The 18,973-nt window shown below is 41.5% G+C and overlaps 1 protein-coding gene across 2 annotated transcripts in view; it reads left to right on the forward strand.

The window, feature by feature from the left end:
• Positions 1 to 2,654: 2,654 nt before the first annotated feature.
• The window catches only part of LOC117205209, a 34,475-nt gene continuing 18,156 nt past the window's right edge, over positions 2,655 to 18,973 (forward strand). The window contains exons 1-3 of one of the 2 annotated variants that reach the window (XM_033443396.1): positions 2,655 to 3,016; positions 6,045 to 8,918; positions 9,262 to 9,492. In XM_033443396.1, coding sequence (XP_033299287.1) covers positions 8,609 to 8,918; positions 9,262 to 9,492 — 541 coding nt within the window. In that variant the 5' untranslated portion in view covers positions 2,655 to 3,016; positions 6,045 to 8,608. Of the gene's footprint in view, positions 3,017 to 3,192; positions 3,281 to 6,044; positions 8,919 to 9,261; positions 9,493 to 18,973 lie in introns of those variants that run through there. The other variant, XM_033443403.1, reaches the window with a different exon arrangement.

The raw sequence follows: 18,973 nt of genomic DNA on the forward strand, positions 1-18,973 counted from the left end.
CAGTTTGCTTCGAAAACATCAGTATAATTCACCATCGAACTTCAAGATAAAGATTCAGGAAGAAGGTATCCGCAGCCCCTAACCCGCGAAGAACCATCCAAGGCTGACTCCGTTACAACTGCAGCCCCTGCCACCATTCCGTAAGTTACCGTGACCTCATCCCCCGACGAGCGTCTGATGGGAGGGTGCAGAAAGAACGCGGTAGGGTGGCGTTTCATTTTTTGACACCCGGTGTATTTGATTCCACCCTTGTAATAAACCCCAGGGGTTGCCAGCCGTAGGTCCCTTGTCTCCCTACATGTCATATCGACACCTCACCCCGAGGGGTAGGTGACTGCTAGGTAATTTGCTTTCTTATTTTCTCCGCGACCTGGCTGTCTTTCTTCCTCCGGCCTTCCGTTTCTCACCCCAAAACACCACCGTCTCGAGCTATCGAAAAATGAGACCCCGCATTTTCCTTTGGCAATTTTCCTCCGGATACAGAGGAGGAACGCGTTATGCCGAGAAATCACGGTGTTGGGTGATTCTTCTAAGATTTAATGGTTTGGTAAAACAATATTCCACCGCTACTTTCATTAACTTTCGTCGAATGCAGGTCGATCGTTCGAGGAATGTAGAATATTTTATTTAATTGTACTGTAGTTTAGGTAAGTATTTAGAACATATGACGATATTTTCTATATTTTTATTATTATTTTTCTATATTTTTATATTATTATATCGTCTAGCTACGTTATTGTATATCTGTTATTTCGTCTGCAGCATGTATACGTGTGTCAGAACGTAAAGTATCAAAGTAACACTCGTTTAACTTCTCCAATGAACGAGTCGTTCAGAGACAATGTTGATCAACTGCGTAAATTAAAATGTAAAAAGAAGAACGAGAATTACAAGTACTGCTTCTTAACATTTTCTTCGAAACGTACAATTATTAATGCTATCTCCTTATGATAGATAAAACGTGGAGTTGATCAAATGTAACTAAGTGTCTTCGCACCTTACGATTGACAATGTATGTGACGTATGATGTCAAATATGCTAAGAAATTATTTTTCTCTAACATTGAGAAATATAATTTCCGAAGAATATTCATAATTTTATATGGAGTTCAATGGCTGCAGAATTTTTCTAGTAACTGCGAGGTTCCTGCAACCGATAGCTTGATAATAATCAGACGATGCAGTTTCAGCGAGGTACGCAATGTCCACTGGTACCTGGTGAGAAGCCCCGAATACGCGTCTGTCAGCTAATGTGATTTCACCCACCTCCGGACCAACAGCTCCTTAGCGCTACTCCTTTGGTTTCTCTCGACAATCTTGTTACGTTGGATAAACGACGAGTTCGCAGCACGGAATCTTGTGCCGATGATACTTACACGTGATCCCTCGGGTCGAGTGACTTAACCCTTTCGAGACAGAATATCCAGAACGCTGTCAATCATATAAAGACAAGCCACATCCCAGAAATACTATGCCACTTTTCTTCTCTCTTATTAAATTTTACTTTGCAATACAAGGTGACATAATACATTGACAGTGACATAAACATTCTCTATCCTTTTTGTATGGTCACTTGATGATTGGTGGTTAAGAAGAAGTAAAAGGTAAATAACTCGATAGATTCGAAAATATAAGCCATTATAGAATAACGCGAAAGATGCTTTCTGAGGAACGAATAATATGTTAATATTGATCTGCATAATCAGTATTATTGATATTTGTTAAGCGTTCGAGAGTGTAAAATATATACTCAACCACGAAATCAGATGCAAAGATAGTTTTGACGTAGAATGAGCAGCATTCTTCATAAAAATTGTTCTTCCATAAAAGACGAGATCATAATTATTAACACCTGGACTTTTATACAAATTTATATTTTAATCGATACGACCAAGGAAATAGTACTTAACCAACCAGTTAGCTGTTTTCGACGAGTATACTCGTCGTCGTTTACTTCTTGCCACACATTTTAGGTACACACGTTTCAAAGAGGTCGCAACAGCTAACTGGTTAAGTAGAGATTCGTTTTACTTATTAAAACGTATAACGAGTATTCTATTTTAGATACGTAGTTTACATATTTTCCTATATTATGTCCTGTCATTTTTAAATTTCCCATAAATTTATAAAAATCCACAGTCTCGTCACGATTCTCACCTGTAGTCCTACTTTAATCTAATTTTCCAGAGCATCCGGTATATTCCGGTATATTCGAGCTCGCGACACGCGCCAGAGCTGAAACGAGTTCCACGATTAATGGATTCGATCGAGTCCGCGATCGACAAAAAGATTCAACTTTCCGGAGGTTCACCGAGACTGTCATCGTCCGCAAGCATCGTGTCCGCGGGTGCAACCCTTTGGAAAACGGCGTAAAGCCCGGCCACCCCCCCGGCGCGGTGGCTGGCGCGAGGCTTGGCGGAGGGTGGCGTGGTTGTAGGGGACAAAACTCACCCTAAGAAGCCTTTAAGAACGCCAAGGCGGCGGCAACGTTGGTGGGGTATAAAAGTAGCCGCATGCGCAAACTCGTGAAAAACTGCGGCCCGCCTCCGGCGCCGCCTCTATCGTTTCCAACCCCTTTCCACCCCCGCGACGATCCTCTCACCTACAAGGACCCCCTAGTCCCCCCAAGACGTGGCCGTCTTGGAGGACGAGCTGCGGCCTTTTTCGACAATTGGCCCCGTCTAACATGTGCTAACCGTGTGTGATTACCAGCGTTCTACAACTCAACCCTTCTTCCTACCTTCTCCTACCCTTTCCCACCCCTTTTACTTCGTATTCCAACACGCGACAGTCTTGGTTCATGAGAAACATTCTCGTGGCCGTGAAAATCAAAGTGTCACGACACTCGTTAGTCGAAGAATCGAGTTAAGATGTCTTGTATCGTATCGTATCGTATCGTATCGTATCGTATCGTTGCGTGGACCGTTCGCGGATCGTGTTAAATTTATCGTGAGTTGTAGTTGGTGGAAGAAGTGAAGGATAGAAAGTGGATGAATGGAGGGTGGGTTCGTCACAGTGTGAGTCTTCCGATCGAGATCGATTCCTAAATGTTTGTATCGGTCTCCACGCGTCCCTCCACTTTTTTTTCTCTGTTCTCTCTGCTTTGGAGAGTGCGAACTTTTCCCTATTCTTTCATTTTTTTTTTTTGTTTTTGGTTAACGACTTTTTCATTTTTTCGGGGAGCAAAAGTGGGGGCGGGGAGGGGAATCGTGAGCACCAATTATTTCTTGCCAGGCAGCGCGGGAACAACGACCGGCGTTGATCTAATTGGTCGCCAGTAGGTAATTGTTCGGTGTCGATAATTGGGCCAATTAATTTGTACGGAAAAGTGCGTCGATAATCGTCCAGCATTCACCGCCGCGATACCGATTATGTGGACCGTGTCGGATGCGGGTTATGGAATATCGTTACCGTCAAAAGGCCGAGAGCGACTCGTGACAAATAAAAAAATAGAGGAAAAAAAAGAGAGAGAGGATCATAAAAATGAAGAACGAGGGAGGTGCGAAACGCCGGTCGAAACGCACCGGACACCGGTCACGTAATCGAATATATTTTTCTTTTAATTGAAAAATATTGTCGCTTGGCTGTTTCGGCTGGTAATTTTATGGAGACAGGATTTAATTACACGAAATCACGTCGAACCGAACAATATAATTAAATATCTGTTTTTTGTGAAAAACTGACGGCAGCGCGAGCCACGATTTTATTGAAATATCCGAAACCTGCTAAATATCCTATCCATCGCCTGTTTCACGCGTATCCCGCCAGTACTCGGCTCTTATATCTTCGATTCACGTTTTTCCACGAGGATCATACGCAACTTTGAAATTCCCTCGACGCGACGATTCTCCTTTCGAAATATTTCCTTCGTTTCTCGCGTGTCGAACGCGCAAAGAATTTTATTTTAGAACAACGCACGACGCGTCTATTCGATAGTAACATTTCCTCGGAAATTTTAAAGGAAAACTGAATAATTCCAAGGGATAGGAGGATAATATATTTTCCGCAAATTGATTTTCACACAAATTTGTATTTTTGTTCGTTCGATCGGTGATCATTAATTTTCAATTTTACACGATACGCGTATCATTACGAAATATATTTATAAATGATCGAACGTCCTCATTAGTCGACCAAATGACGATCGCGAAATTATTGCATTTCTTTCGGTTCACTGTATACGGTGTCGAAAATAACGGGTCGGGTAGGAACACAAAAAAGGCGATGTATCGCCCGGGGGGCCAAAATGTATGACGAAATGCATCTTGGGAACTCGACAATTTAGGGACGCGGAGGCGTTGCATTGTTACCCATAGGGGTGTAGGATTATATGGGGTGCTCTCTCCCGTTCAGGGATCCTCGTAACTTGCTACAGATCCGTCATGATCGATAGTCTTCTGTCGTCGGTCGAAAGAGAAACACGATGCCATTCTCGTGGCCCGTAGTTTAATTTCCAGTGGTGAGATTGCCTTTTGCTTTGAATCATCCCCTATCTACTGGTATTTCATTTCTTCAACCTCCTTTTTAACGATCTTCAAGTTCCTTTCAAACTTGTAATTAATTTTGGCAGAAGAAAATTGTTTTTCGGCTTGGATGATGCATTCGTGTATCTTTTTTATTTAAGAAGATATTCAAATTGCATTTTATTCCGAATCATCCCTTATCTACCTACAATCAACTTCTCGAACTCATTTTGTTAAAGAAATAAGTAATTTCAAAAAAGGAAGATCATCCTTCAACTTAGATGGTGTACTCGTGTCCGTTTGTTTTTTGCGTTTAATTTACTTCTTATTTTAAAAGAAGATACGAGATTCCTTTTCTTCTAGATTATCTTTCACCTATTGATATTTAATTCCTCGAATCTATATGCGAGGTTCCTTAAATTTCTTGCAAATTCGCGAATTAATTTTGAAAAAACAAAATTGTCTTTCTATGTTAACCAAATACAAATTGCCTTTTGCTTTCGTTCAGGTTATCTGATAGAGGAACGCGTGGATGAATTTGTAATAGAAATATATATTGAAGTAAGTATAAGTACAGCTATAGTGTATGCTGATCTAGATCCTCACTTTAGCATTGTTACATTACAATAGAAGTGATAGGGAGCATGTTGATACATTTATAACAAAGGACATTACCAAAAAATTAACTTTGATGTGTAACTCTAACTAAAAGTTACAAGAAACAGCAATAAAAATCTACTCATGGCTCTTTTATTTATAGACCTTGTAACCCAAAACGACATTCATATTCAAGGCCACAATAATATGGGCCTCTCTTTTTTAAATTGTTGCTTCACTAAATTCTATTTTCTTCGTAACGACGGTGTCCAGGTCACGGGTATACAAAAAAGAAAAGAACGTAGACTTTTCCTAGAAGTAATTACTTCAACAGCTATGAATTATGCTATGACACTATCAGCTAGTATTCGATTCCTCAAGTCTGTTTTTTCATGATTTTCAAATTTCCTTTAAACTTCCAATTTAATTAAACAAGAGAAAAAAAACGAAATTGTCTTTTCCACTTAATTTGTTTCTTACTCCAAAAATACAAAAATTTTTCTCTTCGAAGAATAAACTACACATCATTCCAATTCGTCATCGATTCTTAAGTTTCCCTAAATTCACTTTCTCAAAATCTTCTTAGTCGATTTATTTCCAATTCTCGAAGCACACAGATTCTACCGCCAAGAGTAAACTTCGCCCTCTTCCAATTTGTTATTAATTCTTAAATTTCCTCGGGTTCTATGTCATTTTATCCTCGCGTCGCAATAACGATAATTGCGACCACTCGAAGATCCACCCTAGCAATCTGGAAAGATTCGTTGCAACGGTCGTCGGTGCACGTATGACGGGGACATTAAGACAAAGTATTCCCCTCTTTCTCCTCGATACAGCCTTCCGTCCTGTCTTCGTTGCTCGCCTTGCTCCCTCGAAGAGCCCCCAAGCATCGCGCAACCCCCGTATTTCTCGGTGCTAAACGCAACTACACGAGGGACCTTTCTGCCGTCTTTGTTTTCCCTTTCTTCCCAGTGTCGTTTTGCAGTCTCGCGCGGGGAGGTCGTTGAACGACGGAAGCAGGAAAGACTCGACGAGGAAACGGCCGGAAAAAAAGACAATCGAACGAGAGGCGTAGAAGGAAGCCGAAAGGCAACCTCGTTATCGGTGTACCGGCTGACCGCAACGTGGAAACGATCCGGCCGACCCGCGCAGTAATTACAGACCAGGGAACGAGTTTCTTTTTATTTCGTTTCTTCATTTCGGGACCTCGAAACCGCGCTTGGCAATCGTGTGGTGTTTTGGATAAGCGTTCGCTGTCGCTCTGACCTACGGCACTCTTAAGTAAAGAACTTGAACTCTATGGACGACTTTGAAATAAGCAACAGAGTGATGTTACACGCAAGTGTCATTATGGAAAGTTGTAACGCGAGCAGGTGATATTATGAAAAGATTAGAACGTCGAAGATGGTAATGTGCAGTTAAAGAGCCGTCAATTTTCACAAAGATGAATCCTTTTAACGATCTCAAGGACAGGAATTATTCTCAGTGCGAATTCAATGGTGTGGATCCTATAAATCGAGACACGCGGAAACAGACGAAGCTGCGATTAAATATGACCTCGTGACTAATCATCGTCTATAATGACCAAGTAAATTCGAATTTCGCTGAGAGGAGAGGCCGTTGGAAAGCGAAAGAAATTCTGTGTGTTCATCGGAGGGTATTTTTCGGGGCCAAAGGGATTTCTCCACTGTTCTACGAAACGCGTGACAAACGGTGAAACAGAGGAGAGGAAAAGAGAAGCAACGGGTGTTGTCATCGGGTAGTCGCGATCAGCAGGAGTATAGCATCAGGATCGTGGAAGAGGGTGCAGCAGGAGAGAGAGATTTTTCCCCACCGCTTGGAAAAACCAACCCCCACCAGTCGCTTAGTACGGCCAGGCGGTGGTGGCGGCGGCGTGGAAGAGAGGCACGGAGGGGTAGGTTAGCCAGGGTGGTCTCGGTGGTGGCTGGGGGCGGCAGCCTCAAAAATACACCGCAACCACACCGCGCGGCTCCACCGCAGAAGCCGCCATCTTCCACCGCCGAACCGAAACGAGACCGCGCGAGTTAAACACCCTATCCTACTTCCCCGTGGAAGTTGCCGCTGCCACCCGCCGAAGTACCAGCCACGAAGAAGTATCATTCGCCTTCTGGTCCCGTGCTTCATCGCTGACAGCCAACGAAACCGGTGGAATTTACAATTTTCCATCGTCGCGCCAACTGCAACCTCCCTCGTCCAAGAAGCGTTACCGAAGAAACAATTGATTAATCGTCAGCCACGAAGAGGTGTCTCTCGAAATCTGGTCCTGTGCCTCATCGCTGATAGGCAACAGAACCGAAGAAATTTATAGTTCTCCCCTGTCACGTCATTATGTCTTGAAAAATGTTAAGAAAGTGTCATGCTGTTGAGAAAAGGATTGAATTATTATCGAGACAGCGGAAATGATCGTCGGCGAATACATGGAACGTATCTGGCGAGATTAAAGCTCTCGAACTTATTTTAAATTCGTGACTATTATTGTTCGGAGAAACGTGTTGTGTAGTGACTGATTTGATGATTCCTATGTATAATAATGGATGCCTGAATCTTTCGTAAAGTCTTCGGAAAGTGGATCCCCGAATCTTTTGTCGTTTGAAATAAAACCTGGTGTATGGGAGTTAGAATTCTCCGGAAGAATAATGTGCGAACGTGAGGTTTGTGCCGCGGTTTGGCTCGGAGGATCCCGGGTGCAGAGTTAACACCTGTTAGATGGTCGGGCAGAAGTGCTGATGTGACATGAACGTGGAGTAATTTCGATCGACCGCGGAACACTGGAAGCCAGATTTCAGAGTGAGTGTATTATCGTGAATCGTTGTTATTCATTTATGAACGCGAGTAGCAGAAGAGATAGTCAAGGTTGGTTTCACTTCCGTCGAATCACGTAGTGGGGTGCATTTCGATCAAAGAAACGAAGAAACGAGGGACGACGTCGATTTCAATAAAACGAATTTTCCCCGCGAGTTGGCAATCGAGACGAGAGGAAGAATTTGCAAACGGATGCTCTTGCCTCGGCCCTGTCGCGGGATAATGAAATAAGGATCAAAGGATCCTGGGCCACGCGGGGCCGACCAAGTTGTGCGCGTGCCACCGAAGGAACCGGAAATTTATCTTTAATCAGCTGCTACCGAAATAATGACCACCATCGATCTACTCTATTAGTTCAATCTTAATAAAGAACTTAATTATCACTGGATACATTGCGTGCACACTTTGATTATAGAAGACAAAAATAGGAAAGATAAAAGGCTTGGCTACGTGTCAAAATAAAGAAGAAAAGAGATGCTGCTTTATTAGTTGAATTTTACCACGGAACTTAATTATCATTGGATATCGTTAGTCGTTGGATACATTTTCGACAATAACAAATAAAAATAAAGAAGATAAACTGTCGAATTTTTGATAGAGCGTGCGATGGATCGGAGTTAATAAAGGAAAGGCTGGCCGATCGAGTAGAAAAAAATTGAGTCGAATTCATCGAGGTTTGTCGGCGAGGAGGATCTTTCCGGAAAAGAGTCCAATGAGCCTGTTCTCATGACGAATCCTTTACGAGATGCACGCCCCGAGGATCGGCCTCTAGGCTTAGATTATCCGGATCCGAGATTGGTTCGAAACGGTCATCAGGACCATCAAGGGAACTCGACGCATCAGATCGGTGGCGGGAGAATTAGGAGAACCAGGACCTCGTCATCGAGGAGAAGAATGCACCTGGCCAACGAGGTCCCTCCACAAGGATCCACTGGTGGAAATAATATACCGGATTATGCACTCACCGCGGATCTGCTCGCCGAGAGAACTTTGGATGGCCTGTTTGCTGAACATCCTGGAGAACTTGTGCGAACAGGTAAAAAATATCGATTAATTTTCGTTTAGGAAAGTTTACAAATTCGTTGTCCAGTGGGTGTTTAGCTTTCTTAATTTTACTTCTTGTTTAATTTCTCGTCGGAAGGGTTAATAGTTAGTTTTTAAGATTCGGAGCATACTGGGGAATTTCTGCGTAGAGATAAAATTGAATATAATTTTTGTTCGAAAAATCTTGGCATTCTATTTCATTGGGTTTTAGTACTGTAGATCGGTGAAAACCTAGATCTTTTTAATTTAGTAATTTATTAATTTAGTAATTAATGTACGATTATATTTTGTGTTAGAATTTCATTTGTTGATGATTCGGCGATTATTGTCAACAGGCTCGCCACACGTGGTCTGTACGGTGCTACCGCAACATTGGCGGTCAAACAAGACACTTCCGGTAGCGTTCAAGGTAGTAGCTCTGGGCGAGGTCGGTGATGGGACTCTGGTGACAGTGCGTGCCGGAAATGATGAAAATTGCTGCGCGGAATTGCGAAATTCCACGGCGGTTATGAAGAACCAGGTGGCGAAATTCAACGATCTTAGGTTCGTCGGTAGAAGCGGAAGAGGTAAGATATTTCCATATTTTATACTCCTCTACTTCTTCCCCCATGTAAGAAAAACAAATTTACGTCATAACTTAAGCGAAGAGGTATCGCAAAATGATTATTGGAATTTAATTCTCTACATCTTCGACTTACCCTTTCTTAATAAATTCACATATGTTATGTTATAGATATATTAGATTATAACGCGTAAAATGTTCAATTTTGTTACGACTTTCTGATATTCTTTCTCGATAAATTTTCTTATCTTTGTAGATAAATCTGTATTATCGTACACTATTGTAAAGGTAAGAATTCGTATACAATTTAAATCCTCCTTTGGAAGTTACCTTTGAATATTTTTTACGGCTCAGTGAAGTATTGTAGGAACCCGTAAAAATTGGGCATCTCATGTATGAACGACGTAGAAGTCAAATCGATAAACTCTTTCATATAGTTATCAGTTTCACTGTATCCAGACACATAATCGATATTCAACACGTTAAAAAAGAATTCTCACTTTCATGAATTTTTTTATCGTAAAGGCACAGCATGAATAATCGCAAATTTTAAAGTCAATTGAAGAAAAATAGTTCTATCAATTTTCATTTCTTTTATGCATTCTGATTTATGGGGTTGATCGGCACGAGTGAGTCATATTATCTAATGGTAAAAAGAAAAAGTGGACATAGTCGAAGAAATATAGCCCAGAACAAATATAGTTAAAGATCTCGTGAAACAGACGTGGAAAGAAAGAATTTTCAGAAATCTAGCTCTTAATTCTTCCAACTTTCCTTAAGAATCCCTCCGTTGAGCGTTCTTCAGGCGGGCAGACAATTAAGCGAGGGCCTCTCGAGGAAGAGCGATTGAAAAAATTCGATCAACCGTAGCCGATGCAGCTCGGCGAATCTTTCTCGAGGGGGGGTCGGCGTCTTAAATCATTCAGTAGTCGGTACATTAAGGTGGTGGGCCGACTGATGGCCTCGTTTTTCCTCGGACGCGAGGCGAGGAGAGCCAGCTGGCCCCTCCGTTTCATCCTCATTTTTAATTCAACCGGCAAACAGTGTCGTCGTCTCCGTGACTCTCGATATCTCGGCCGGTCGTCGCCGGAGATTTTTTAATTCTCGCCTCCCGCGACTCAATAATTCAGTCGTTCCTTCGACAAACGTGGAGAAGGCGGGATGGGGGGTGGGCGGTTGTAGGAGAAAAAATATAAGAAGGGAAAGAAAAAAATAATCAGAGGCCCATAGGTCGGAGTTGAATAATGCAGCCTAATAATCACTGCCATTACGGTCTCTTAATGCAAACGCTCTCTCGCGACCAAGGATCGAGCTAAGAAAGGAGAACGAGCAAGTTGCTCACCCTGCGTTTCGTCGTTCTCCCTTCGGACCTGGCCCGTTTTTTCCGGCCAAGAGGGTGGCGAGAATCGAGAGATACGAGTAACGAGGCGTCCTTTAATTCCTTTAATTCGACCGACTCGCAACGACGTCCCTTTTCCTCGTCTTCTTCTTTCCTGATCCTCTTTCTTACCGTCGCGAGAGCAACTTTCAAGAGAGCAGTCACGAGCGTAGGTTAACGAGGGGAGGCGACTTGTTTATGGCAAATTGGGAAAGGAAATTGCGGGGTCTGCGCGATATCGACTCTCTTCCGTTCACCGTGACACGCACACATCGACGATCGTCCTTAAACGGTGGTTTAAATGCCAGCCGTTTTTATGGATCACCCCTGTCCCGAATCGTCGACGACGATATCGGCCAGCAGAGCAAGTAAATTTCCAAATATTTCCACCTTCCTTCGGGAAATCAAAGATCGAGGGCTGATGCCACTTTGTACGATCAAGTCGTTTCTCGTTTGATGCTTAGGGTGGCGAGATGTTACAGGTACGACGAAACGTTACAGAGGCAGTTTTTGCAAAAATTTGCTATTTGCTGCGTGACAAGAGGTACATAAGTTCGTTTCCTTTATCTTCTTGTTACTACAGAAATTAACAAAGGAAAGTATGAAGTTAACTAGCAAGACAGATATTTTGACTATTTCAGGAATGAGTTTTTAGTACGAACGAATAAAAGTTGAAGGCGGTTTATTCGAAGAAATTGAACAATTTGAATGCCCACTAAAATGATCAAAATCGATGTTCATATTCTTTTATGTCTGGAATATATGTATTTTAAGGATATCTTCACCTCTTTTATTAGTCTTCTATTAAATTTTAAGTCTTCTTTCTTCTTATATATCTGTCTATTTATCCATTCGATGTATATAACCTTTTATTAATTCAACATTTTTTCCCTGCTATCTATTACCTATGTAACTTTTTGAATTTTTGATAATTGCCTCCGACATAGTGAGTTTAAAACGAGGAATACCTAAAGCCGGATAATAAAATCTTCCTTCTCTTGCAATTTACTTTCCAACTACGCAATTACCATCAAATCTTGTTCATATCGTGTGCAAGACACGGCCGAAACACTCAAAGGTACGAGATAAATTCAGATTAAAGACAAGCTGTATCAACAGAGCCGACCAGCATGCAGAACTAAATTTCACTTTTCTCAGAAGACAACCAGCATCCGGGAAAGATGAGACCTCTTACTGCTTTTCCCTCGATCTTCTTTTCTGATACGTGGGGAAAAAAATGAACGAACCAACGCAACGTGGAGAAACAATGGACGTCCATGAACGGTTTTCACAATTTTTTCGCGAAACTCGTCGGATGAGAAGGATATCGCGGATATATAGGAAATCAGAGAATAGGACGGGTCAGAGTGATAGAGCGGGAGAGAGACAAAGGGGTGGCAGGGGGTGGTTGGGAGTAGAGTGGTTGGCTGTAAGCGGCTTTGGTTTCCATGGCAGTAAGCCCTCATTACTGTATTACGGGCAGCCCCTAACTACCAGCCGAACGCAACGATTTGCTTCTAGAACCTCTATGAGGGTGACGGATCATGCAAGATTGTTTTCCGCGTGTCCGGGAAACTCCGATATTCCAATCTGCCGGAAATATTCCCTTCTAACGTAGTTCCTCTTCGTGCACGCTGCGATACATAGGCAAATTTTCCTCCCTTCAGGTCCAAGATGTTAGTTATACGTGAATCTTTTTTTCTGATTTTTTGGCGGTTAGAATAAATATTCTTTGGCCTCTTATTGAAGAATGAAGTCGATAACTTATTGAAACTAGGATCGCATTAACGCAATGTATTATTTGCAATTTTTTAAAATAATTCCTGTTATTGAATTCTTTTCCCCGGCGTTGTAATTGTGTAAGGCAGCTTCAGGAGTACGTTCAACATTTTTTTCATCATTATTTCTTGTTCAATTTAGATCCTACAGTTTTATGAAATTTCAGGAAAATCTTTTTGTCATAGAGATGTCTTCTGCGAATTTAATTTTTTCTAACGGTTTTCTGTGAGATTACTATTAATGTAATTCGTTGTCCCTATTTCAATAAAGTAGAAAAATATTATCGTACTGGATCTTAGAAAATCTTCAGGTTCGTATCTCCATTTTTCATGAAACTTTGCAATTTTGAAATTGTCAGATTTGAAGAATCTGGCTTGAATAATTCATTTGGAAAAATTGAGGAACAGATGAACCGTAGTCTGTTTTATCGAGTAGCTAATGTAGTTATAGACTCGAGCCTCTGGCATTCCCACTATCGTGTTTTTAAAACTGAACACGATGCCGGATAAAGCAAATATTATCATGCTTTTTACATCTTCAAAAGGAAATCGATAACAAAATACGAAAAAAGGGAAAGCAAGAGAAATGAAAAATTTGTAAAAAAACACCAGACGTTACTTCCACCTCAATCTGAAACAACGAAGCAAGGTTTCATCGAATAATCGTTCTCGTATAACGAATGAAAATTTTCGAATTTCCTGTTCCACAGAATAATTTCCACCTGTGACCGTGATATGTTCGTCGTACTTTAACAAAACGGTCGATGGTCACGCGTTTTTCAGGCGGTCTGCTGGAAAATATGCGATCACCGATCACCGATCACCGATAACACACCGATAACAATCGTTATCATCTACGGAGTCGGGTAAACAGATTTGCTAAATAAATGGAAAATTTATGATGTTTGCAGGCGAGTCACGTCGTGTATCGCGCATAATACCGCGAAGAGACGAGTCGCAGCGGCCGCTTCATATACGGATTCCGTGTACATTTTTCCCCGTTTTTTCGCCTCCGTTATTTTGCACGTGGCCCGCGCTCACTGACCATTTTGGGGTAAATATTTGTTCCGTGCTCGCTCGCGGGCTTCGCCATGCCAATTTAATACTGCGACTGCGGATGAGGAATGATTTTAGTCAAGGCGAGCCACCGAACATTGTTCGCAAAAATTCGAATCAGTCCTTTTAATCGATAGAGAAAGAATCGTTTCTCCAGGAAACACCTAACTAATAGTACCATTAATATTTTAGTATTCCCTGATACTATAGATGCCTGTGAATGTTCAAGCTTCACGCTAGATGATGTAGATATTGAAATTTAAAAAATATGAAAGATTCTTTATAGAGTAACCTTATCTCTCAAGTGCGTGTTATATACTTCGCAGCTTGAAATTGAATCCAAATTACAGTAATTCCAAAACGTCACACATGTGGTGATGAATAAATGACTACAATATACAGGATATCTTTCAGATTCTTTAATATTATGTAAAATTGGTGGAAATAGATTCTTCTAAAAAAAGAATCCTTACATTTATTAGACTCAAGCACTTCTTTATAGAGAATAAAACGACGCGTCAATTGAAGTATGAAAAACAATGTAGTTCCTCTTAAATATCGATCGTAATCGTTCTAAGCTAACTAAATTTGTAAAGAAGCACCTAAGTGAGATGTTAACGAATGCCAGAGTGAACTTTTGTGTACTATTAATATCCCAGAGTAACTATCATCAACCTAAAAAATAGAAGAGTTGATAATACCCCTGTATACATATAATATCTATGTAACAATGTTCTCGAAACCATTTAACAATCGACAAATGTACCTCAGATAGAGTTCTATCTTTTCACCATAATTTCCAGAGCTTTCAAAAGGGCCCGAAATCCCTTAACTTCCACAGTTAAAAATTAGCATAGAGGACACGTGTCATTAAATAATCAGTATACCGCGAATGTTTATGCAATTTCATATTTCCATGAACTTAACTAAAAAATTGGAGTCTGTATAGAAATTTCTTCTACCCACAAAATATTATAACGACCATATTATTTTACATATTACGCATATGTTCGCATAATACGTGCATTCTGCACACTTTTACACTTTCATATTCCCCATGGATGCACAAATATCCGCAGTCTACTAATCAGGCACGATGGAAAAATTGAACAAAACTATCAAAGCCAACCGACAAATCGATGATCGCATCTCAAATAAATCTGTCATAATATTTCTCAAACATTCTTCCATCTCACCGTCATAGTTTGCAAAGTTTCGCGTATCTTTTAGCGGGTTCACGATTATTCTCGAATCTGCAGGTCTTCTCAAACGAATCTTAGAGTGTCAGAAAACGTGGGAGTTCTAGCGGAGAAAAGTCTCGTCGAGCACCCGGGATGGTAGTCGCGAAACAAAAGGGTGGTCCCGGTCGCTCGCAGGTGGAGACAGGGGGGATATTATCATAGCGGCGCAGAGGCGTATATCACTCGGCCACCCCTTTCGTTCCCGACAGGGATTAGCGCGAAGCTCTCTCTTGTTGCCTAGGAGAGAGTCACGAGGCGGCGGCGAGACGAGCGCGCGTGTGTGCGATTCGGCTGCCTCTGCGAGCCGGTGGCCAGCGACGCCCGTAAAAACGACGGACATAAATACCGGAGTTACCTGTGTTTTATGACGTGCTCGGGCCCCGAGCTGGAGGCGGCAGAATCCGAGGCAAAGCTCCAACTATCGACAGGCCAGATCCTGACCGATGTCCTCGCGCATTGCATTCGCTATTCGTCCTCGTTGCTTCCTCTTCCTCCTGCTACTCATACCACTAGTGTTGTTAGTGGGGCTGTTTTAGCCCGTGATTCATGCGATTCTCGACAACCCTTACTCGTCGACATCATCATCTTCGAGCTGGGTTGCTGACTCGTTGCGTGCAAGGTGGTAGGGATCGTGGGTGCTAGAGTTTACTGAAGATTTCTTTGGACAGTTGTTATTGATTGGAACGTTTCCAAAAAATTCTTCGTATCGGTATCGGCGAGGTCATTGTCATTGTCGTAATGTTGTCGTAGATGGTTCGTGTAATTTGAAGTAATTCTGCAATTCGAAGAAATTCACAGTAGTATTTCTAGAAAATTTTTCGCTATTATTATTATTATGGGGATGTTTTAGATCGTGATTTAGGATAGCTGGTTCCATGTCTAGAAGGTGGTAAGCTTTTTTGGAGGTTCTTCGTACAATTGTCATTCATCGTAGAGGGTTCTCCATTATTACCAGTAATTATTTTTAGGCTAATTCAATGACTGTCGTGGTATAATTCGTAGATGGTTAAGTTCTCTAAAGATTCTTTATTTCCTGTTAAAAAGCTGAAAGATTTTGTGGGTGATAATGTTTTTTAAACGTTCGTTTTTAAACTGTCATTCATTGTAACTTGTTATTTCAGATTGTGATTCATATTATTCTCGACGATCTTTCAAATAATTCATAGAGGCTAAAGTTTCCTTTATAAATTCTTCTTCCAATTGTTATTCATCGCAGCATTTCTCAAAAATTCTTTCAAGAAGAAAGTGGACGAAATATTCCTCTTATCAATCAACCTTCAACTATCGTTTTGTGGAATTGTAAAACACTCCTGTTGCTCAAGATTCCACGCTGAACGGAACTTTCATTTCATTCGACTATATTTCTCTGAACTTTCAACTCTTCAGCGAAGTTAGAGACGCGTGGAAATGATTTAATAAGTCGTAAAGATCGGTCGACGTTGAAGAGGGTCGAGGTTCTTTTTCATAGACCTCCAAATCTCGCCACTCCCGCGATCATGGAACAGCTGTTGCGACCATCGTTGCCGAAATTTCGCTTCGATCGTGCGTGACTTACAGCGCTCACCCTCTTATTCTAATTAATCGCCTGCCCTTCGTTCCTGCTGCCAAAGTAAATTCCTCCGAAGAAACTTGCTCCTTGTAACCGACGGTTAGAAATATACCGTAGACCCAATTTCGTGGTCCAACTATACGCGAATTTGCTATAGTTCCAACTAGATGCGACTAAACAATCGGTTAAAGGTTGTTCTTATGAGCTTCTTTCTGGAAAGCTAAATAAAGTTTCAGCATCTTTAATGTATTTCTGTCCTTATTTAAACACAGTATTCATCGTATTACATGATTTCTATGAATGTTTCTGCAAGTTATATCGGAGAAGAATTATGCCTCATTAAATCATAAAATTGTAGATTCCACGACAAACAGAATAGATTTTTATAGAACAAGATCAGATTTATAGATATATTCAAGAGATCGTTTTTTATAACGAGCCTTCCAATTTTTAAACTCAATTTTCCAAGGAGATGAGCCCCCTAATACAATCACGTCGTTCTTGATTTTCGTTTTACTTCGAATCATAGAATCATCCTGATTTCTCTTGCACCGCGAATTTAGACGTGTACCTAATCAGATTCGTATCGAACGAATAAATTTATAAGCCGTGAAAAGACCTGTCTGGTACCAAGAAATCGGCAGCGCGGAGCGAAGGGTTGGAGAAACGTCGTCGAAATTCACAGAGAGATTCGGTGGATTTCGTCGACCACCTCAGCGACGTTTTTTCCCAATTAAAAATTAAAAAATCCAGCCCTCTCTCAAGTAAAGGATCACGCAGGAGACACGAGATGGGAGGGCTTGGCCAGCGAGAGGGAGAAACAGTTCTACGGCGGATGACTGCACCGAGATTTTCTACCGATTAAACATTATTTTTCCTGCTGGTCTCCGCTCCTCTCGTCGTACGCGCCTGGACCCGGCCTTCTGTTTCTTTTTACATATGCTAATTCCACGCTCTCCACGTTTTTCCTGGCCCTTTTCAACCGTGCGCCGTGCTCTCGCTCCGATGAATCCTCGACTCGATGTCGACGTGTCCTGCCTGAGAGATTCCTCGCTCGCGCTATCGTTGCGCTTCGATTACCCGTGAACGAGGCCCAGCTTCGTCTCGTTTTCTCTCTTTCTCTTTCCCTTTGTAGCTTGTCTCGGTGTATATCTGCGCTCGTTCCCTCCTCGCGGATCGTTTCTAACAAACGCCGGTGTATTACGTAGCGTTGTTGGTAATTAAAGGTAAACTTCTTTACAAGTTTGAACGTCGGAAGATAGAATTCCGTGGATAGATGCGAAATAATATATGTGGATTGGAGGATCTTTTTCGAGCTTCAAATTAGAATCAGAACTATCTTTAATAGTTAGAGTGATTTGAATATTTCAATAATTTTCAGACTGGTTTTAAATTTTGCTAATATGATTATGATGCACAATGAAATTTCAAAATGCTTCGCATAACGCATGTAATATGGGCACAAGAATTTTATACGGTAAATACTTACAAATATCTATCTCTAATCACTTTTAATTGCTATTTTTCGTTAATTTACATTCAAACGCTTGGTTCACAAAACGGTTTAGCAATAGCTCATTTTCCAGACATTTTTCGTTCGAGAAAAAAGATCGCTTCGACTTCGATAATCCCGACGGAATTACTTTCCACGGAGTCCCTCGGCTTTGGTATTTCGACCGCGATAAAAAGAATCGCCGGCAGATTCTTTTCTCCTCCGACGGCAAGGAAAAAGCATAATGGCCGCGTGTTTACGGGCTCGCGATAGTCTACGTCCATTTACACGACAGGGATTTGCACACCGCGAGAAGACACGAGAGAACGTTCGCGTACACCCTAAGTTTGCCCAGGGATCATGCAGTGTTAAAAACTCCCCTGTTTACCGGCGAAGCTCGTAGCCGAGGGTGGCTCGGATCGTTATTTCAGAGTGTTTGTCGTGTTTTAAGATTCTGACGTTTTGACTGGCCGAATCGCGGCGAAATGAGGCTCGTGTGCGCTTCTATCGACTGGCCCTCTTTATATTCCCAACGAAGACTTTTCAGTCTCGCCGATCACTTCAGTCAGGGGAATGCCATTTTTCGTTGCAGTTTACGTTGCGACGTTTTTAAGAAACAACGATCTAATCGACACGTCGACGAGCCGTAAGATTAAAAAACAGCTGCGAAGACAATATGGTTCGATAAGTTTTTATATTTTTTCAGATTTCGAACTGGCTGATATTTGACTTCTCTCTTTTGTAATTTACCAAACTCAATCAACTTACAAAATTAATATTTACTTCCATTGAGTCAGAAACGCGAAGACTTATCCATTTCTGTTACTTCGTTAAGAATTAAAAATACTATTATTTGTATCAAAAATACCACGATTTTTAAAGAAATGGAATTTATTACTCGATCAGACATAATTCGAAAAAAGAAGGAAGATAATTTTCATAGACAATATGGCCTGAGAAATTGAACGCTTGGAGGATATGTAGGCTGAAT

This window comes from Bombus bifarius, unplaced genomic scaffold (assembly GCF_011952205.1).
Source record: "Bombus bifarius isolate JDL3187 unplaced genomic scaffold, Bbif_JDL3187 scf7180000007966, whole genome shotgun sequence".
Lineage (NCBI taxonomy): Eukaryota > Metazoa > Arthropoda > Insecta > Hymenoptera > Apidae > Bombus > Bombus bifarius.